At 40.6% G+C, this 23,658-nt stretch overlaps 1 protein-coding gene across 3 annotated transcripts in view; it reads left to right on the top strand.

Moving 5' to 3' along the window:
- The window catches only part of LOC106095679 (glutamate receptor ionotropic, NMDA 2C), a 391,010-nt gene that overhangs the window by 323,993 nt on the left and 43,359 nt on the right, over positions 1-23,658 (top strand). For all 3 annotated transcript variants that reach the window (XM_059366278.1, XM_059366277.1, XM_059366279.1), the window contains exons 2-5: positions 14,231-15,002; positions 15,087-15,237; positions 21,811-22,691; positions 22,813-22,965. In XM_059366278.1, coding sequence (XP_059222261.1) covers positions 14,231-15,002; positions 15,087-15,237; positions 21,811-22,691; positions 22,813-22,965 — 1,957 coding nt within the window. The remainder of the gene's footprint in view (positions 1-14,230; positions 15,003-15,086; positions 15,238-21,810; positions 22,692-22,812; positions 22,966-23,658) is intronic.

Raw genomic sequence — 23,658 nt, 5'->3', positions numbered from 1 at the left:
TCCAACAACTGTGCTGAGAATGGATAAAATTGCTTCGTAACCTGATATAGCTCCCATATAAAACGATCTCGGATCTTGACTTCTTGAGCCTCTAGAGGACGCATTTATTATTTGATTTGGCAGAAATTCTGTACAACAACTTCTTGTATGAACTACAACATACATGCCAAATGTGGCCTGAATTGGTTTATAACCTGGTATACATAGCTCCCATATAAAGTGATCTCCCGACTTTACTTCTGGAGCCCCTATAAGGTGCAATTCTGATCCGATTTAGCTGGAATTACGCACAATGGCTTCTACTTTGGTCTCCAACAGCCAAATCAAGCATGACCCCAAACGGTCCATACCTTGGTATAGCTCCAATAGCATATCAATTCTTATCCATTATCCTTTGTTTGCTTATAAAGAGACTGGACAAAGAACGTTGCAAATGCGATCCAAGATGGAGGGTATATAAGATTGGGCCCAACTGAAGTAAGCTCACTTTTAACTGTTTTTATATAGTATATATGTGCAATTTTTGCTTCCCAAACTTACCACAAGCCAAACTCGTCGACATTTATTTTATGAAAAAAATGTAATTAAAAAAAAAACGCTTTTTCACTTTACTTTTATTTCCTGAAAATGGCAACCCTGTACTCCATTTACTGCCCTCTATCCTAATGCAGGACCTTTTTCTGTCTTATTGGCCTTTCGATAACATGACAAGGCATTTGTTTGGTAGTTTGGTTGTTCAACAGCAGGATAATTTCATATCCTCCAGCGGTATTTTTTGGTTTATTGTGAATTTTGATGATGTTGTAATGATTGGATGACTATTGATATGCTGGGCTAATATTGCCCCGAATACGGCCATTTGAGATTGGCTTTGTGTAAGCAAATGGAATTTATTAGTGGTATTAAACCCCGGCAAAATGCGTAGTTTAGACAGCATTCAGCTTTAGAAAAAGGGTCGAGTTTTTGAATTGAGAGTTTGTGGCGAACTATAATTCTAAATTATGGCAAATGGAGAGTTTTAACAAAGAGACAAAAATCATGTAAGCATGCAATCATGTAAGCATGCAATATATGGGCTACACAATTTTGGATATAATAAAACATTTTCTATAGGATTAAAATTTTGTAAAAATTTGACCGGGTCCTTAAAGACTGCTAGCGAATAGATGCATAATTGGTGTATCCGAATAAATAAAGATGAGCAACAAAGTGGCACCGGGCACATCAAAGAGCTGCATTTTATTGGCACTCCTATGGCTAACCACCATAAATAGGCTACTATGCATCCTGACTGGGGAGGGCTTTAAATCTGCCTGCTATTAAAGTAGGCAAGCTATAGAAATCCATTATTACTGCAAATCGGACGAACATATATATGGGAGTCTCTTCGAGGACGATCGGATGAAAATTGCGACCCTAGAGGTCACATATTAACATCGACAGACGGCAGAAAGACGAACAGATAACAGACAGACGGACATAGATAAATCGACTCTGAAAGAAAGATAGAGATTTATCTGTAGAAACCGGACCATAGTCAAGATTCAGAATTTCCACCACTGTTGTGTTAGGCTCGCCTTCTGACCGCACCAGGAGTTCATCCTCACAAGAATCGTTAGAACTTGTCACGATGAGCTTTCGTATGCATCCAGGGACAGGTGAGAAAGCTGTGGAACCACTCTTCCTCAGGGCACTGGGCAGTTGCGGTGTGGACGATTTCTCCTGAGATGTTTCACTAACTGCTGCTGTCGAGTACTTTCTGAGTTCCGTACTTCCCCGCTGGCGCACACTTTGAGCCCAGTCCAACTTTGTGACCCACCCACACAGGGCTTGTCGAGTCCCGATTCGATGCCATACCCTCCTTTGTCGATTATGGCAGGGGGATTTTCAGTCTCCTACAATCCGCCAGACTTTAGCGATGTGGTCGATAGTTCCTCAGGCAAGTGTTCAGCAACAACTGCTGAGTCGTCTTCTGATTCCCCACCGCTTCTATAGACCTTCAGATTCAACTTGTTGAATAAAACCCCTTCAGAATTGTTGAGGTCTGCAAGACAGCCGGAGTTTAGTACAAATACTGCATGTCTCCGGTCACCATCAGCCTCATCCAATCTACCAATCTTCTAATCAGAGGTTGAAAGATATTCCTTTAGTCTTTAAAGTATCAGTTCAGGATCTGAGGGAATCCTTGGTATCCAAGCATGCAATATTGGTCGAGAAGGAAAATCTTCATTCTTGTTAAAATCTAGTGCTGCACCTGGCCAGATCTCACCAATCCTTTTTAGCGCACAACGATACATTTCAGTTGAGCGTTGATCCCCTGAGGCAATTGTCGGTATCGGCCCCGATACCAGCCTGCATCGTCACAAACTGGAGGAGACCCAGGAAATTCCGCAAGGACATCGGAGTATACTGATGACAGTCCATTAACTATCCCACTCCAATTTTTCCTAGCTTTGCAGCCCTGTTCTTCTCCCTTGATGACTACTGCCCTCATAAAACTGTCCCTAGTGACGTAAGCATAGGTTCTTGGACCCATCTCACTACTGTTCGCCCTAGTTCTTTTATGCAAGGGATGCCCTCCAGGTGACCGCGGCCTTTTGGCTGACTGCGGTGCAGCTTCCGAATCTAGACATGTAGTCTTTGGGGTAGCCTGTGCAGCGAATTCCCGAGCCCAATTTAGGGAGTCCCTCTCCCTATTAGTGAGAGTCTTAAGATCATTCGCACCAAGCCTCTCAATAAACCTGAGAGCGATGTGTCTTCTATCATTCCAACCTCTTAAAGCGCGTATTGGTTTGCTGGGGAAGGCCGATGGCCTAGGCAAATTGTAGGCATGCGAAGAAAGAATAGGTTCGGTTTTGATTTTTTCAAAGGTAGCAGTTAATATTGGTTTGCCCAAAAAGTAATTGCGGATTTTTTAAAAGAAAGTAAATGCATTTTTAATAAATCTTAGAATGAACTTTAAATATACTTTTATTACACTTCTTTTCTAAAGCAAGCTAAAAGTAACAGCTGATAACTGACAGAAGAAAGAATGCAATTACAGAGTCACAAGCTGTGAAAAATTTTGTCAACGCCGACTATATGAAAAATCCGCAATTACTTTTTGGGCAACCCAATACTTCCGGTGTCCGACCTATGATGTCTATGTCGTCAGCTTGTGATCATTGTGCCATATCTATTCACATCTGCATCTCGTATAATCTTCTCCAGCAGGATATTTAAGAGAGATTACACGATAGCATGTGTCCTTGTCTGAAATCTCGTTTGGTATCAAATGGTTCGGTGAGATTCTTTCCTATTCTTACTGAGGAACGCGTATCAGCAAGTGTCATCCTGCTAAGTCTTATTAATTTTGCAGGGATACCAAACTCAGACATGGCTTGAAATACCTTTGAACGTAAAGGAGTGTTGAAGGCGGCTTTGTAGTCAACAAAGAGGTGGTAGGTGTTGATTTGTCCTTCTCGGGTCTTTTCCAGAATTTGGCGCAGTGTGAATATCTGGTCCAGGGTGGATTTACCAGGTCTTCAGCCGCATTGATAGAGCCCAATTATCTCATTGACTTTAGGTTTTCATCTTTCACACAGTACGCTCGAGAGTATCTTGTATGCAATGGGGAGGAGACTTATTCCTCTGTAGTTGCCACATTCCGTCTTGTCTTCTTTCTTGAGTACGGGACATAGTATGCTGAGGTTCCAATCATCGCATATGCGTTCTTCTAGCCAGATTGCTCAGATAAGCTGATGCATACGCCTTATCAGCATGTCGTCTCCGGTCTTAAATAGTTCAGCGGGTAACCCGTTGGCTCCTGCTGCCTTGTTGTTCTTCAGTTGGGTATCTGCTACTTAAACCTCATTCTGACTAGGAGGGAAACATTCTATACCATCATCATGGATTGGTTCTGCGGTACCCTCTTCGCCGTCATCGTCGGACACTAGCAGTTGGGTAAAATGTTCTTTCCATATCCTCAGCCTGCTATCTGTGTAAGTTACCAGATTTCCTTCATTGTATTTGCAGGAGGATGTGCCTGCACCAAAGCCATCGGTTGGATGTTTAATTCTTTGGTAAATTTTTCGGACTTCATTCTGACTCCTGTACATCTCAATTCGCTCACACTCACATCTTTCAATTTCCCTTTCTTTCTGCGGAATAGACGTTTCTCCTCTCTCCTTTTCTCCCGATACCTCTCTTTAATCTGGAGAGTTGCTTCAGATTGCAGAGTTGCTCTATATGCCGCATTCTGGGCTTCAGTGGCATCTTGACATTCTTGGTCGTAACATGGGTTTCTTGGACGAGGCTTCCAGTACCTATGTACGGATTTCCCGGCATTTTCCATTGAGTGGGCAATAGTTTGCCACTGCGTCATTATATCATCGGAACAAGGAGTGCTTTCATCAAGTAGTTGGGTCAGTCGAATGAAGTATGCTGCTGCCATCTGTTGTGTTTGCAGCTTTTCAATGTCCTGCTTCCGTGCAGTGTCAGATCGTACATTCTTTGTCATGCTCAAACGGGTGCGAACCTTTGCATCAATATGGCAATGATCCGAATCTATATTCGCTCCACGTATCGATCGTACATCGAAAACGCTGGATGAATGCCTTCCATCTATCACAAAGTGATCAATTTGGTTGCTCGTGTTTTGATCGGGTGACAGCCATGTGGCTCTGGTGCTACTAACTACCATGTTTTTAGCCGCGGACGTTATCTCGTGGAGGCTAAACTTTCCGACTGTTGAACCAAAGATGTCTTCCTTCCCTATCTTCGCATTAAAATCTCCCAGAACGATTTTAATATGATGGGTGGGACAGCGGTCATATTCTGTCTCTAGTCGTTCGTAGAAAATATCTTTGGTCTGCTCGTCTTTGTCTTCCGTCGGGGCAGGGGCACAAATAAGGCTGATGTTGAAGAATTTGGCTTTTATACTGATTGTGGCTAGCCTTTCATCCACCGGAGTAAAGCTGAAGACAAGGTGTTTCAGTCTCCGACTAACCACAAATCCACAGCCAATTTCATGCCTCATGTTATGGCACCTATAGTAGAATTCATCACCGTTTGGTGTTGTAGTGACGCCATTCCCAGTCCATCGCACTTCCAGTAGGGCGGTAATATCTGCCTTGTACTTCTCTATACATCCGCCAGCGCGTATACTGCACTTTCTCTATAAAGAGTGCGGACACTCCAGGTGCAGATGGTCCTTTTTTCATTTGCGTGGGTAGTCAACGTATGATGACTCGGTTTTTATACCATCCACTATAGGATGGGTGTATACTAATTTCGTCATTCTGTTTGTAACTCCTTGAGATATTCGTCTAAGACCCCATAAAATATACATATTCTTGATCGTCATGACATTTTAAGGTCCGTCTGTCTGTCGAGAGCACCCCAAATTATCGAAGAAGTAAGGTAAGGCCCTTCAAATTTTTCACAAACACTTCTTATTAGAGTGGGTCGGTTGGGATTGTAAATGGGCCATAAGAGGGCACAATTCTTATCCGATTTAGCTGAAATTTTGCATGAGGTGTTTTATTATGATTATGATTATGCCTTTCAACAACTATGCTGAGTATGGTTTAAATCGGTCCATAACCTGATATAGCTGTCATATAAACCGTTCTGGGGTCTTGACTTCTTGGGCGTCTAGAGGGCACAATTCTTATCCGATTTGCCTGAAATTTTGCACGGCGTGTTTTGTTAAGACTTCCAACCACTGTGCTAGATATGGTCTAAATCGATCCATAACCTGATAAAGCTGCCATATAAACCGATCTGGGGTCTTGACTTCATGAGCCTCTAGAGGGAGCAATTCTTATCCGATTTGCCTGAAATTTTGCACGGCGTGTTTTGTTAAGACTTCCAACCACTGTGCTAGATATGGTCTAAATCGATCCATAACCTGATAAAACTGCCATATAAACCGATCTTGAATTCATGAGCCCCTAGAGGTTGCAATTCTTATCCGAATTGGCTGAAATTTCGCATGACGTGTTTTGTTATGACTTCTAATAACTATGCCAAAAATGGTTCAAATCAATCCATAACCTGATAAAGCTGCCATATAAACCGATCTGGGAGCTTAATTACTTGAGCCTATAGATGGCGTTATTATCATCCAATTTGGCTGAAATTTTGTACAACGGCTTCTCGTATGACCTTCAATGTCATATATGATCCGAATCGGTCTATAGCCTGATACAGCTCCCATATAAACCGATCTCTCTATTTTACTTCTTGAGCCCCTAAAGGGCGCAATTCTTACTCGAATTGGCTGAAATTTTATACAATGACTTCTACTATGGTCTTCAATATTCAATTCAATTATGGTCCGAATCAGACCATAACTTGATATAGCTCCAATATTATAGCATTTGTTTGCCCTATGTTTGCCTAAAAAGAGATATCGGGAAAAAAAAACTCGACAAAACCAATCTTTGGTGGAGGGTATATAAGATTCGGCCCGGCCGAACTTAACACGCTTTTACTTGTTACTATTCCTTTGTTTCTCATAGTTTATCGGGGCGGATTACTGGCCCAGCGCCCCAACCGCATGGGTTTCGTGGGATTGCACATGTTGTGGCGAGCCGCTTGCTCCTAGATCCGACACTAGCCCCCAGCCTCCCCTATCCTAGGAACAGACGCTGATGTTGGCCATTGGTTATTTGAAGGCGCCAACCTCTGCGCTACGGTAACAAAAAACAACCCCTTCAAAAAATCACTCATTCTCTCATGGTGGTTCACCACACCTCACCATCCTAACAAAACGTACAAATTTAGAACCTTCCGGTTTTTTTTTTACTTTTTTTTATCAAAATATTAATCATATGACATTTATATACCCATATCTTCCACAAAAATTGTTCTCCTTTATACTGTGTTCAAACCACATCTTTTACCGCTTCATTTCATTTCAACCATTCGTTTATGCAGTTTTTCTACATGGTCGCCCTTCAGGGAGAAAATGAAAACAACTCAGCACACCACAGAGATGTATTCGCCATCTCTTCATATGTAATTGAACTAATGCCCATTATCAAATGGTTAGTCAGTAGGTTTTTGGCAAGCAGGACTATAACCAAAAGGACAACAACAACATTACAATTGTTGTTGCTTCTCATGCAACATACCAGAAGAGACTTCTACTTCATCACAAAAAACCCTTGAGTACTGAAATATTTTGATAGTTTTTTGCTGCTGCTGCTGCTTCTTCTTTCGTCTCTTTAGAGAATTGCGTTACTTGAGCCACTAAAGGACCAACTGTAGTTGGTTTACGACAAGTGCATGTATAAGTGAAATGACACGTAAAGACTTTGGCAGACACAATTCTGTGGTTACCCGCAGAGAGTGAGGCAGCGGCAGAGAGAGAGAGAGAGAGATAGAGCAAGGGACCATTTGTAGTACGTGCCAGTTTTAAGCCGCTTTGGGCCATGTTCACATATGTGACATTCGAACTAACGACATGGTCAACCTCAGGTTAAGATAATATTCAAGATTTGTGTCTCTATTGTGTCTCTTTCAGCCATTTCCATTCATTTGGTATTGCAAAAAAAAAAAAAAAAATAGCAAGGCAACAGCCAATGCCAGTAGAATTTTGGTTATGTACCAAGCTGGTAGATGGTTGGTTGGTTGGATTACAGTTGGGTTTTAAACTACTATTTGTGGTGCAATGGCCAATGCTTTGCAATGAAGCATTGTTGCTTTCGAAGAAAAATCTTCCTTAAGTTGAAATAATGAGGTTTTGTTTGTGAGTTCAACTGGGGCAACGTTTGGTTTTAAACTACAATGGTACTTGTCATGATTGAGAAGTCGAACCAGAGTATTTTAAACTGGTATCCTAGGTGTGACCCATGGTTGTAGAGTAATGTATGGATGCTGTGATTTAATCCAAAATTGAGGGATATTTCTGGCTCGTTGTGATATTCCCAGTTTCCAGATTGCTCTAATCGATACAATCAATGATGTTTCATATGGATGCCATTTCGCACCTAGTGCTTGGCATCCATACTCTTTACTTAATTATATGATGAACTACTAGTGCGAGGTGCTAAACTTCACAAATTTGCCTTACCATGACTCAATTCCATTATGTTCTCCTTCTTATAACACTTTGAAATATCATTTAATCTAATCCAAACATCCTGTACGTTAAGTTAATCATGAATAGAAATAATTTTTTCTCCAACTCTATTCCTTGCTTGTTAATCATCTAACTGTTCCATTTAGTTGAATTAATTCATTGCCAAATTACCTTCAATGTCAAATTTCACCCTTGACTCTGGACTTTACCAAGGCAATTAACTCTAGACAGGAAAAAAACATTACAGGCAATCAATTGAGATGAATTCAAGAGATATTGGCATTTAAGTGAAGTACTTCTGCAATAAGCTGTCATTCGACATCTACTTAATTTAATTATAGAAAACTCCTCCCACTTTAACTCGAACACTGGCATCCCTCTCCAAAAACAAGGACATTCATCTTGAGACCAAGCGAAAACACAGATACACACCATCGTTTAGACAACAAAAACAAAAACCCCGACATGGGCTAGGGAAATATTGAAATAATTTGTGTTCATTTAACAAATTGCTGTACTTTTTCCTTGTTTACTTTACCACTTCACTAAGGAATGGGGAGGTGTACGATGACAGCAAGGAGGTGTTCATCTGAAGTGGTGCGCATTGGAATGTAATTAGAATAAATGAGCACGTATTACTAGAAAACTCTATTAATTTGCAAAAGACATGGTCCAAAGTGGGAAAAAAAACTAACAGTGTTGCCGTTTTGCTATGAAAACCAGATAAACATTTCTTTGGGGTAAGGAAGTAAAATCGGGCAATTGGTTTATATGGAGTCTGATTAATATATATACAGAGAATAAAACTTGGAGTTCGGCGCATGAGACAGGCATCATAGCCAATATTCGGTATGAACACGAGAAGGTATTATGCAGTGGTTAAAGACGGCAAATCAGGAAATCGGTTTATATGGCAGCTACATCCAAGTATGGTCCCATATGTACAATATTGGGACAGAACAAATAACGATCCAATGCTAATCACTGTTCCAAATTTCAGCTAAATCGGGTAATAAATACCCCATTTATAGGTGCAGAAAATCAATCAATCGGGAAATCGGTCTATGTGGGAGAATTACCTAAATATGCTCTAATATGAGCTATACTCGCCATGGACGTCGAAGGGTATAACACAGTTCACTAAGCCAAATTTCAGCAACATCGGTTAGTACATAAATACGCTTTTTATGGGACCAAGACCTCAAATCGGGTGATCAGTATTAGATAATAACGCATTCATATTTTCGTTGCTTTTAACTTGCCTTCATTCAACAATGGCAAGTAATGCTGTTGCATTCATTTTTGTACCCACCACCAAAGGATGGGGGTATATTTATTTTGTCATTCCGTTTGCAAGACATCGCAATATCCATTTCCGATCCTGCAAAGTATATACATTCTTGATCGTAGTAAAAATCTAAAGAGACAATCTAGCCAGATAATCACGCCATAATCTTTAAAAATTGAGATATTTAGTTGAAATTTTGGACAGACTCGTATTTCATCGATATGCAGGTCAAGTTCCTGAATGGGCCACATCGGGCTATATTTAAATAAACCTGCCATATAGACCGATCTGGCGATTTAAGGTCCTAACCATATAACAGGCGCATATTTTACCCGATTTCGCTGAAATTTGGCATAGTGAGTTTTATTATGCCCGCCGATATCCGAACCAAAAAATGGCCCAGATCGGAACATATTTGGATATAGCTGGGTCTTGACTTCTTGAGCCTCTAGAGGGTGCAATTCTTATCCGATTTGTGTACAACGTTATATCCAACAACTGTGTCAAGTATGGTTCAAATCGGTCCATAACCTGATATAACTGCCATATAAACCGGTCTTGACTTCTTGAGCCTCTAGAGGTCGCAATTCTTATCCGATTGGAATGAAATTTTGCACGAAGTATTTTGTTATGATATCCAACAACTGTGCCCAATAAGGTTCAACTCTGTTCATAACCTGATATAGATGCCATATAAACCGATCTGGGATCTCGACTTCTTGAGCCTCAAGAGGTCGCAATTATTATCCGATTTGCCTGAAATTTTGCACGACGGATCCTCTCATGACCATCAACATACGTGTTTATTATATTCTGAATCGGTCTATTGCCTGATACAGCTCCCATATAAATCCATCTCTCGATTTAACTTCTTGAGCCCCCAAAGGGCGCAATTCTTATCCGAATTGGCTGACATTTAATTGTTGTCCGAACCAGACCATATCTTGATATCGCTCCAATAGCAGAGCAAATCTCTTCTTTTATCCTTTTTTTGCCTAAGAAGAGATGCCGGGAAAAAAACTCGACAAATGCGATCCATGGTGGAGGGTACATAAGATTCGGCCCGGCCGAACTTAGCACGCTTTTACTCGAATGTCCCCTAAATCCACTCACAATTTTTTTGCGCCAAACACAGCAAATTTACTAAAAAAAATATGAAACCATCCTTGCCCATAAGGGGTATTTTGTGGATTTTTGTAAAAAAATCGGGCAGAGTTTATTTTAAGCTATTCAGCAAAATTCGGGTAAAAAATAAAGCATTTATGGGCATTAGATCCTTTATCCCCAGATCGATCTATATAGCAGCTTTATCCAAATATGGTCCGATCTGGCCCGTTCAAGAACTTAACCAGCGTGCATCAAAAAGACGTCTCTGTGTCAAATTTCAGCTCAATTTTTAAAGGCTGTAGAGTGATTACAACAGACGGACAGACACACGAACATCGTTAAATCGTCTTGGAATATAACGACGATCTGAAATATATATACTTTGTAGGTTCGGAAATTGATATTTCGATGTGTTTTAAACGAAATGACTACATGAATATACCCCTATCCTATGGTGGTGGGTATAAAAAAAATAGGTTCAGATTTGGATACAGCTCCCATATGTATATTCGTCGGATTTGGACTAATATTGCAATAGTTTGGTAATTTGTTAACCGATTCTCACAAAATTTAGCAGGAAGGATTTTTTTATGACTCTAGACTTTATTGGTGAGTTTTATAGAAATCGAATAAGAATTGGATATAGCTCCCATATATGTACTATATGGCACTATTTTTCACTTCCAAGATCACTGCAAGCCCATTTATTTACCAATCTTCCCAAAATCGGTTCAGATTTAGATATAGGTTCGTCAGGTTTTGAGCAATATTGCAATAATGGGTTCATTTGTTAGCCGATTCTTTCGAAGTTTGACAGGACTCTTGATATTACTGATGAATTGCATAAAAATCGCTTAAGATTTTGTAAAAAAAGTATATTTTTTGTAAAAAAAAGTATATTTGATTAAAGTTCATTCTAAGTTTTATTAAAACTGCATTTACTTTCTTTTAAAAAATCCGCAATTACTTTTTGGGCAACCCAATAGCTCTCATATATATATTTCAAGATCCACAGCAAGCACATTTATTCGCCAATATTCCCAGAATTTTGCGCAATGCTTTTCTCGACGACTACCTCAATGCCTAAAGAGTTTGGCGGAAATCGGTTTACATTTAAATATAGCTCCCATATGTTCGTCCGACTTCACTAATGGGGCCATTTATCAACCGATAGTTACGAAAATTGGCACACGATTTATAAATCTCTTATGACAATACATATTTTGTTAAATTTTATCAAAATCGGTTCAGATTTCAATATAACTACCATATACATCTCGCTTTTATTCTACACATAGAGCAGTAGTTATTGCAATTTTGAAAACATTTGCTCGAAATTTGATGAGGATTGTTTTATAACCTATATGAAAACCTCCACCGAAGTCCACTTAATCTGGTTCAGGATAAGAAATAGGTCTCAATTTCCACTTATATGGCAGGTGAAGGGTATTATATTGTCGGCTCCGCTCGACTTTTGAATTTCCTTAAATATTTTTATTCGTTTTTTAAACGAATAAAAATTTTCATTTTGTCATTCCGTTTGCAACACACCGAAATATCCATTTCCGACCCTATAAAGTATATATATTCTTGATCAGCGTAAAAATCTAAGACGATCTAGCCATGTCCGTCCGTCTGTCCGTCTGTCTGTTGAAATCATGCTACAGTCTTTAAAAATAGAGATATTGAGCTGAAATTTTGCACAGATTCTTTTTTTGTCCATAAGCAGGTTAAGTTCGAAGATGGGCTATATCGGACTATATCTTGATATAGCCGCCATATAGACCGATCCGCCGATTTAGGGTCTTAGGCCCATAAAAGCCACATTTATTATCCGATTTTGTTGAAATTTGGGACAATGAGTTGTGTTAGGCCCTTCGACATCTTTTGTCAATTTGGCTCAGATCGGTCCAGATTTGGATATAGCTGCCATATAGACCGATCCTCCGATTTAGGGTCTTAGGCCCATAAAAGCCACATTTATGGTCCGCTGAAATTTGGAACAGTGAGTTGTCTTAGACGCTTTGACATGTTTCTTTAATTTGGTCTAGATCGGTTCAGATTTGGATATAGCTGCCATATAGACCGATCTTCCGGTTTAGGGTCTTAGGCCCACAAAAGCCACATTTATTATCCGATTTTTCTGAAATTCGGGGCAGTGAATTGTGTAAAGCCCATCGATATCCTTCGTTAATTTGGCTCAGATCGGTCCAGATTTGGATATAGCTGCCATATAGATCGATCCTCCGATTTATGGTGTAAGGCCCATAAAAGGAGCAATTTTGCCCAGATCGGTCCAGATTTGAATATAGCTGCCATATAGACCGATCTCTGGATTTAAGGTTTAGGGCCCATAAAAGAGGCATTTATTGTCCGATTTCGCCGAAATTTGGGACAGTGCTTAGTGTTAGGCTCTTCGACATGTTTATGCAACTTGGCCCAAATCGGTCCAGACTTGGATATAGCTGCCATGTAGACCGATATCTCGATTTAAAGTCTTGGCCCCATAAAAGGCGCATTTATAATCCGATTTCACTGAAATTTGACACAGTGACTTATGTTCGGCTTTTCGACATCCATGTCGTATATAGATCGGTATGAGGTATATGAGTATAAGGTATGAAATTTTCACCGAATGTTGATGAAAGGTGGTTTACATATATACCCGAGGTGGTGGGTATCCAAAGTTCGGCCCGGCCGAACTTAAAGCCTTTTTCACTTTTTTTTTCGATTTTCTCCCACTGTGTATTGGTCCGATGTCGGATCATGACTTCTTGAGCACCTAGAAGGTGCAATTAATGTCCAATTTGACTGAAATTCTGCATGAGTGTTTTGCTTTTGCTTGCTATACCAAGAATGGGTCAAATTCGTCTAAAATCTGATATACCTGCCGTATAAACCGATCTTGGATCTTGATTTCTTGAGCCTCTTAAAGGCTCAATTCTTATTCGATTTGGCTGTAATTTTGCATGTGGTGTTTTGACTTGCAACAACTGTGCAAAGTATGATTTAAATCGGTTGGTAACTTGACATCGTAGAGACAATATAAAACCATCTTTAGATTCCACTTCTTGAGTCTTTAGAAGGCGTAGTTACCACCCAATTTGGTTGAAATTTTGCTTTGATTTTCAATAGCCGTACTAAGTATGGTTTAAATAGGTCCATAATCTGATATAGCTCCCATATAAACCGATCGGCTGATTTGACTTCTTGAGCCTCTAAAAGGCGCAATTTTATTCGATTTGGCTGAAAGTTTGCGCAATGACAGTAAAAAATGTGCCAAGTATAGCCTGAATCGGTCTATATCCTGATATAGCTCCCAACGGAACCTATCTTCCGATTATCCGATCCGATCGAAACCAAGTATGGCCGGAATTGGTCCATCCTGATATATCTCCAAGAGCATAGCAATTCTTATCCATTATCCTTTGTGTGCTTATAAAGAGATACCAAGCAAAGCACTTCACAAATGCGATCCATGGTGGATCGTATATAGGATTCGACCCGTCTGAACTTGGCACGCTTTTACTTGTTTACTATATACCAGTGGCAACCCTCGTCATCGCCGCCACTTCAAGCCATTTCAACATATTAATCTTTGTAACAAGTTTTTTCTCCTCTCTTTACTCATATTCCTCCTTGCCCTTTAGCAGAAAAAAAAACTTAAAAAATTTAATTTAACAAAAAAAAAATTAATTTTCTTTTTTCTCTCTCTCTGTTTCATTTCCGGTTCCGTGTAATGTTGCCTCTCGTTTTCAACATTTTAGCCATTCTAAGCACATTATGCAAAGAATTCCTGCAATTCAATGTCTCTGCGATACTCTATATGATGAACAATGAGCAATTTGGACATAGCACAGCATCGGCACAGTATTTCCTACAATTGGCCGGCTATCTGGGTATACCGGTGATATCATGGAATGCGGACAACTCAGGCCTGGAGCGGCGTGCCTCGCAGTCGACACTTCAACTTCAGTTAGCTCCAAGTATAGAACATCAAAGTGCCGCTATGTTGAGCATATTAGAACGTTACAAATGGCACCAATTCTCGGTTGTCACCTCGCAGATCGCGGGCCATGATGACTTTGTTCAGGCAGTGCGAGAGCGAGTCGCCGAAATGCAGGACCATTTCAAATTCACCATCCTCAATGCGATTGTTGTAACGCGCACTAGTGACTTGATGGAACTTGTTAATAGCGAGGCAAGAGTTATGCTCCTCTATGCCACGCAAAGTGAAGCAATCACTATTCTTAGAGCTGCTGAAGAGCTGAAGTTAACCGGAGAGAACTATGTGTGGGTGGTCAGTCAATCGGTCATAGAGAAGAAGGATGCACATGCCCAATTTCCCGTTGGCATGTTGGGTGTACACTTCGATACCAGCAGTGCAGCGCTGATGAATGAAATCTCCAATGCCATTAAAATTTATGGCTATGGCGTGGAAGCGTATAATTCGGATCCAGCGAATAATGGCAAGAAACTAAATACCCAAGCACTGTCCTGTGAGGATGAGGGTCGTGGGCGTTGGGACAATGGAGAATCGTAAGTGTCATTGGAATTTTGTAAGAATTTAAAAACTATGCAAATATTAATGAGTTTATCCTCTTTTGCCTGTGTTTTTTTTAGATTTTTCAAATACCTGCGAAATGTCTCTATAGAGGGTGACCTTAACAAGCCTAATATCGAATTTACCGCCGATGGCGATTTAAAATCAGCCGAGTTGAAAATTATGAATCTACGTCCAAGTGCAAATAACAAAAATTTAGTATGGGAAGAGGTAAGACGAAAAATTTTTTAAATTTTCGATGTTCAAAAATGCTTGTGTCTTAAAGAAATGACTTAAATAAAAACAGAAAATATTTTTATACATTTTTTTTCTACCCTCCACCATAGGATGGGGGTATACTAATTTCGTCATTCTGTTTGAAACACCTCGAAATATGTGTCTAAGAACCCATAAGGTATATATTTCTTGGGTTGCCCAAAAAGTAATTGCGGATTTTTCATATAGTCGGCGTTGACAAATTTTTTCAACGTCTTGTGACTCTGTAATTGCATTCTTTCTTCTGTCAGTTATCAGCTGTTACTTTTAGCTTGCTTTAAAAAAAAAAATTTAAAAAAAGTATACTTGATTAAAGTTCATTCTAAGTTTTATTAAAAATGCATTTACTTTCTTTTAAAAAATCCGCAATTACTTTTTGGGCAACCCAATTTTTGATCGTCATGAAATCTTAAGTCGATTAGCCATGTCCCGTAAGTCTGTCCGTCCGTCCGTCTGTCGAAAGCACGTTAACTTTCGAAGGAGTAAAGCCAGGTGTTTAAAATTTTGCACTGGTATATCTTATTAGAGTAGGTCCGTTTCGGTTGTAAATGGGCCAAATCGCTCTATTTTTTGATATAACTGCCATATAAACCGATCTTGGGTCTTGGGACTTCTTGAGCCACTAGAGGGCGCAATTCTTATCCGATTTGAATAAAATTTGGCACGTAGTGTTTTGGTATCACTTCCAACAACTGTGCTAAGTATGACGCAAATCGGTACATAACCCGATATAGCTGCCATATAAACCGATCTGGTATCTTGACTTCTTGAGCCACTAGAGGGCGCAATTCTCACCCGATATGGCTAAAATTTTGCATGAGGTGTTTTGTGATAAATTCCAACAACTGTATTCAGTACGATTCAAATCGGTAAATAACCTGATATAGCTGCCATATAAACCGATCTTGGATCTTGACTTCTTGAGCCACTAGAAGGCGCAATTCTTATCCGATTTGGCTGAACTTTTGCATAACTGTTCTGTTATGACTTCCACAAACTATGCTTAGTTTGGTTCAAATCGGTACAGATCCTGATATAGCTGTCATATAAACCGATCTGGAATCTTGACTTCTTAAGCCTCTAGAGGGCGCAATTCTTAACCGATTTGGCTGAAATTTTGTACAACGGCTATTAGGGCGAAGATCACTTCTTACGTGCCACCACTATTGAGTTACAGAGTATTATGCTAATGAAAATTTGCCCATTAACATTCCGTTAAGGATCAGGGGCAAACTTCTTACATATCAATGAGTGCTGTCTGGTTCAAGTTTAAGCTCAATTATAAGGGACCTCCTTTTTATAGCCGATTTCGAACGGGGAGCCGCAGTTGGCCACCTCTTTGGGGAGAAGTATTTTAAAGCCTGGTATGCACGGCATAGTACCTCACAAATGTCGCCAGCATTAGAAGGGGGAAACCAGCGCCGAACATTTTTTTCGGATGATCTCGCCAGAATTCGAAGCCAGGCGTTCAGCGTGATAAGCGGACATGCCAACCTCTGCGCTATGGTGGCCTAATACTAAGTCAATTTGTAGGAATTCTTAGAATTTCTTAAAAGGACGAAGGTGGTCCAATTTGACGCACCACATTTCCTCAATAGAACGATTTCAATATCTGTAAAATACAAAATGCAAATATTGCCCATGAACATTCCACTCAGGAACAAAGGCAAACTTCTCACATATCAAGGAGTGTTGTCCGATTTCGATATCTGCCAAGTTGAAATACTTGATCTTTGACAGGAAGCGGAATTGGAAGTGTCACATTCAGGAGTGTGTTGATAAGGCTCACAGATGTTGGGCACTATGTAGAAGGGCCTTAGGCTCGATATTGGGCCTGAATCCGAGGATAGTCACCTGGCTCTACAGGAGCATAGTTAGACCAATACTAACTTCAGCTTCAGTAGTTTTATGGACTGCGATGAAGAAAACTGTAATACAAGGATTATAAGCGGAGCGATAAGGATGTCATAGGTGGAGCTATGAGGACCACGCCCACTAAGGCACTGGACACTATCCTAGATATCCGACCCATAGACATACAGATTAAGTGTGAGGCAGTCACTTCGGCTATGAGACTTAAGGCGATGGGAGAATGGATTGAAGATAGGAGCACCAGGTAGTGTGTGAACATTTTCACATTAAACTGACCATCAGAGCAATAGCAACGAGGACGATAAAGTCTCCAACCGTCTTGGAGTGTTAGAAGGAGATTAACCCTACTCTGAGGATGACAAAATCCGCATCGGTTGGGGGCCGGGCCAGAGCCGCCTAAAAAGGAATGAAAGAGCTGACGATTTGACAGTAAAGGCCAGAGGACTGCTCATGTAACACTGTGAAACAGCGAAATGGTCAGTAGGACGACTAAAATCCTATGGGGAGAACCGTATCATGAGAAGACGAGGCTATTACGCAAAGGAAGTAAGCACGAAGTCAATATAGCATTCGGTATCATAACAGGACACATTGGACTACGAGCTCACTTAAGCAAAATCGGTGCGGCAAGTGATAGCATGTGGGGAAGGTGAGCATTTCCCATGTCAATGTCCCGCTATCGCGGCTAACAGATACCTGCCCTCGACTAACGCATATCTCTCAACGAGATGGCTGAATAGTTCAAAATTCACATGTTCTGGGTGCCGGGCCACTGAGATATTCCAGGGAACTGCAAAGCGGACGAGCTTGTGAGACTAGAAACTACCTTACACATTTCAGGGAAACTGGAATCTGTGGGTATGTCTCTATCGACATGTAAGCTAAGTTTTCGGGACCAGGACCGAAAAACAACAAATGATGGATGGTAACAAAACTATGTGGCCAAATCTATACTTAAAGAGTACTACGGCTTTGCTGTCGATGGCTAGAACAGACGTCTCAGTCATTGTGTCCGTCATGACAGGTCACTGTCTAATCGGAAAACACGCTGACAGACTGAAGGTTGCCAGCAATGACTTTTGCAGAAGAAGTATCGAAGAAGAAAAGACTATAGAACACCTTCTGTGTGAGTGTGTCTCGCACTAGCAGTCAGAAGGAGTTCCAGTTTAAGTTATCATTTCTTTGAGAACCTGTCTGATTTAACGAATGCGAACGTTCGCAAGTTGTTGGGCTTTTTAAAGCGATCTGGATGGTTCAACAGTAGGAACTATAAGGCATTTTCTTTCTTCTGTTCCTGTGGTATCACAATGGACTAATGCGTCTAAGTATGTCTGATGGCAGACTACCAATCAAACCTAACCTAACCTTGACGATGTACGTGTGCCTGTCTCTCCACCTGTTGCAGTAACGCTACGGCCTTCAAAACTTTAGAAATTGAGCTGAAATTTGTTGCACGCAGGTTAAGTTATTGAACGAGCCAAATCGGACTATATTTGGATGTAGCGACAATATAGACCGATCTGTCGATTAAGGGTCTGAAACCCATAAAAGCTGCATTTATTTTCCGATTTCACTAAAATTTGAAATATTGAGTTGATTTAAGCCTCCCGACATGCGACTCAACTATGATTCAGATTGGACTTTATTTAGATATAGCTGCCACATAGACCGTGAAGGTTCTGCCGGTTAAGGTTCTGAAACCCACAAAAACTGCACTTATTATTCGATTTCGTTGAATTTTGAGTTGGCTTAAGACCTTCAGCATACGACTCAAATATGATGCAGATCGGACTATATTTAGATATAGCTGCCATACAGGCCGATATGCCGATTTACGGTCTGAAACCCACAAATGCTCTATTTATTACCCGATTTCGCTGAAATTCAGCACAGTGATTTGTTTTAAGCTTCCCGCCATTCGACAAGAATATGATTCAGATCAGACTATATTCAGATATATCTGCCATATAGACCGATCTGCAGATTAAGGGTCTGAAACCCATAAAAGTTGCTTACCCAATTTCGCTGACATTTTAAACAGTGAGTTGTTTTAAGCCTCCCGATATCTGACTCAAATATGAAACAGATCAGACCATATTTAGATATAGCTGCCGTATAGACCGATCTTCCAATTTAGGGTCTTAATCTCATAAAAAGCGGATTTATCGCCTGATTTTACTGAAATTGTGACTTGTATAAGAGTTCTCGGGATTTGAATTAAACATGATCCAGACTAGCCCCTATTTAGATATATCTATGAATATGGTAATATAGTTATAATAAAAAAGAATGATTAATATATCCATGTTGCTGGGTATCCAAAGTCATGGCCGAACTTAGCACATCTTCACTTGTTAGTGTTTAAAGCGCACACCAAGCCGATTACTGACTTAGGTATATATCCATAGTGGCATGGGGCAGATTAATATCCGCACCCTCTTTTCAACCCTTACTAAAATAGTGAATTTGTTTGTAACATCTAAAGTGAGAAGATGTGGACCCATTGTTAAATACACAAATTGACTCATGATCTTTTCCTAATGCGATTTAGACATGTCCGTTTTTCAGTCAGGGTTTCAGTGTGTCGCTCCGTCTACCATTCAATCTTACTCTCCGTTCTTCTTCTTCAACTGCCTGCCTGTTTATCTCCTTGTCCCCATTTCGTCCCATCTTAATTTCCGTCTGTCAATCTTTCTGTATGTCTAGCTATATGTTCAATTGTTTGCTATTCTGTTTGTCTGTCCGTTTGCATGTCTGTCCTCCTATTTGTCATTCCATCTGTCCGTTTGCCTGTCTGTATGTCTGTCTATCGCTCTGGTTGTCTTTCTGTGCCAGGCTTTCTGTTTGTGCGTATGGCTGTTTTTCAGTCTTTTTGTCTGTCTGTCCGTCTCTCTGTCTGTCCGTCTTCCTTCCTTCTCCTTCTCTCTACCTGCCCGCCTGTCCGTCTGTCAATATTTTCATTTCTCATTCCCTCTGTCTGTCTGTCCGGTTATCAATTCGATTGTCTATTTTTCTGTCTTTCAGTATATATCTCTGTCCGTCTGGGTTTTCATCTATCTGTCCTTCTGTTTGGCCACATATTTTTCTTTCCATCTTATTTTGTGTCTGTCTTATCTATTCGATTGTGGGATGTCCATCTTATTTTGTGTCTGTCTGTCCATCTTATTTTGTGTCTGTCTTATCTATTCGATTGCCTATTCTGTTATCTGTCTTTCCATTTATCTGTCCGTCTGTCTGCCCATAAGTTTTCCTTGTCTTACCGCATATCGCTCTGTCAGCCAGTTTTTCCATCTATATGTCCGTCTGTCTGCCCATATGTTTTTCTTTCGTCAGTCCATCTTTCCATCTTACTTTCTGTCTGTCCGGCTATCTATTCGACTGTCTTTTTCTATCTATCTTCCCGTCTGTCTTTCCATTTATCAGTCATAATTTTTTCTTTCCATCTGTCTGTTCCTCTATCGGTCCGTCGATTGCTAATGTTCTATCTGTCCATACATCTCTCTGCCCGTTTGTCTTTCCATCTATCTGTCCATCTGTCTGCCCACAAGTTTTTCGTTCCGTCTGTCTATCGCTCTGTCCGTCCGTCAGTATTTCTGTATGCCAGTCTCTCCGCCTGTCAGTCTCTCAGCATGTCAATCTCTTTCTATGTCCGTCTGTCCGGCTATTTGTTCCTCCTTCTATCTTATCTGCCAGTCCTTCTGTCTTTCTCTGCGTCTTCGGGTCTATCTATTCGTTGATTTATGTCTTCATCTTACTTTTCGTCGGTCTGTCTGTCCTGTTATCTGTTCTTCTATCTGTCCGCCTGTATATCCGTTAATCTGTCCGTCTGCCCATGATTTTTTCTTTCCATTTGTCTGTTTGTCTGTCTGTCCATCTTTCTATCTATCTGTCTGCTCCTCTATCGATCCGTCAATTGCTAATGTTCTATCTGTCCGCATATCTGTCTGCCCGTCTGTCTTTCCAACTATCTGTCCACCTGTCTGCCGATATGTTTTTCTTTCCTCTGTCTATCGCTATTTCCGTCCGTCTGTATTTCCGTATGCCTGTATCTCCGCCCGTCAGTCTCTCAGCATGTCAATCTCTTTGTATGTCTGTCTGTCCTGCTATTTGTTCCTCTTTCTGTCTTATTTGCCTATCCTTCTGTCTTTCTCTGCGTCTGCCGGTCCATCTATTCGTTGACTTATGTCTCCATCTTACTTTTCGTCGGTTCGTCTGTCCTACTATCTGTTCGAATGTCTGTTCTTCTATCTGTCCGTTAATCTGTGCGTCTGCCCATGATTTTTTCTTTCCATTTGTCTGTCTGTCCATCTTTCTATCTATCTGTCTGTTCCTCTATCGGTCCGTCAATTGCTAATGTTCTATCTGTCCGCATATCTGTCTGCCCGTCTGTCTTTCCATCTATCTGTTCACCTGTCTGTCATCTAATGTCTGATTTGGCTGGTCTGAATCGGTGCATAACCTGATATAGCTCCAATAGCATAAAATTCTTATACTTTGTTTGCCTAAAAATAGATATCTTGCAAAGAACTTGACAAATGCGATCCATGGTGGAGGGTATATAAGATTCGGCCCGGCCGAACTTACCACGCTTTTACTTCCTTTATGTTAATTGAATTATTTTAATGTCTTTATCACATTTCTCTCTATTTTTTTCAGATTGGCGTTTGGAAATCATGGGAAGGCCAAAAACTAGACATACGCGATATTGCCTGGCCGGGTAATTCTCATGCTCCACCGCAGGGTGTACCCGAAAAATTCCATTTAAAAATCACATTTCTCGAAGAGGCACCCTATATCAATCTATCACCTGCTGACCCAGTTAGTGGCAAATGTCTCATGGATCGTGGTGTTCTATGTCGTGTGGCAGCCGACCATGAAATGGCTGACATCGATGTGGGCCAGGCACACCGCAACGAGTCCTTCTATCAATGCTGTAGCGGCTTCTGCATCGATCTTCTCGAGAAGTTTGCCGAGGAACTGGGTTTTACATACGAACTTGTACGGGTCGAAGATGGAAAATGGGGTACCCTCGAGAATGGTAAATGGAATGGTGTCATTGCCGATTTGGTCAATCGCAAGACGGACATGGTCCTCACCTCGCTCATGATCAATACGGAACGTGAGGCGGTTGTGGACTTTAGCGAGCCCTTCATGGAGACTGGAATTGCTATAGTGGTGGCCAAACGTACGGGTATTATATCGCCAACAGCTTTTTTAGAACCTTTTGATACGGCCTCATGGATGTTGGTTGGCATTGTTGCCATACAAGCGGCCACATTCATGATCTTCCTATTCGAATGGCTCTCACCAAGTGGCTATGATATGAAATTGTATCTGCAAAATACCAACGTTACACCCTATAGGTTCTCGCTATTCCGCACCTATTGGTTAGTCTGGGCCGTTCTCTTCCAGGCAGCCGTGCATGTAGATTCACCGCGTGGTTTTACCTCGCGTTTTATGACAAACGTTTGGGCACTCTTTGCTGTCGTCTTTTTGGCCATCTACACTGCCAACTTGGCCGCCTTCATGATAACGAGGTAAGTTTGTGCTATGCGATGCTGTTTTTAGTGCAGCCCATGTGGAGTTGTGTTACAACTGAAACACGGATATCCTTTTTACTGTTCTTTGATTTCGTTTTTTTACTTTTTCTTTCTTTAGAGAGGAGTTCCATGAGTTTACCGGCTTGAACGATAGCCGTTTAGTGCATCCGTATTCGCATAAACCATCTTTTAAATATGGCACAATTCCTTACAGCCATACGGATTCCACCATCAACAAGTATTACAAGGACATGCACTACTACATGAGACAGTGAGTTGTTCAGTTTACAATTTTTAGTCTTTGGTTATTTAATGAATAGTTGTTGCTCAAGGCATGGATAATGGAGAGAGTTTAAAGAACGATTGGAGAGATAGCAAGAAACAAAGTTTAATAAGTAGAACACTAAAAAAAATGACAGAAAAAACTGCACAGATTATGAAAGAAGAAGTAAATTAAAGTTTACATCGAAAAGTATCCAAACAAGAGGGGGATGATCCCCCCTTCTGGACATTTCCGGCTTATAATTACTCGTAGTCCTTTCATTTTAGGTGTATAGTGTATTCAGCAAAATTATTAATAAGACTGCGAGCAATATTCTTTTGGAACATTTTAACCCTCAAGCGACTCCTATAATTGAATCGCTTGACCCCTCTTTCAAAAAAAAAGGTTAAAAACTTCTTACAATGGATTTTGAGGAGTTCATTAAAGTTGCAATATATTCAAAAAGTACCAAAAAATTCTATTGGGGGTACCATTGATAGGATTGTAAAAGCCGCCAAAAAGAAGGAATGAGTGCATACATAAATCATAGATAAAAGAAAGAGGTCAGAGTCTAGCAGCCTTTCCCATGGTTACGGCATTTCCTAACCAGTTTCGGGCGTGATGGCAAATGAGTGGCAAGAAGCCACACCCTAATTTTCGGCCCAGTTTGGTGACACACAATGGGATAGAATCGCAACAAAC

Source organism: Stomoxys calcitrans, chromosome 4 (assembly GCF_963082655.1).
Source record: "Stomoxys calcitrans chromosome 4, idStoCalc2.1, whole genome shotgun sequence".
In the NCBI taxonomy this organism is placed as follows: Eukaryota; Metazoa; Arthropoda; class Insecta; order Diptera; family Muscidae; genus Stomoxys; species Stomoxys calcitrans.
Note: the sequence above shows the minus strand (reverse complement) of the source record. Positions and strands in the feature narration are given on the sequence as shown.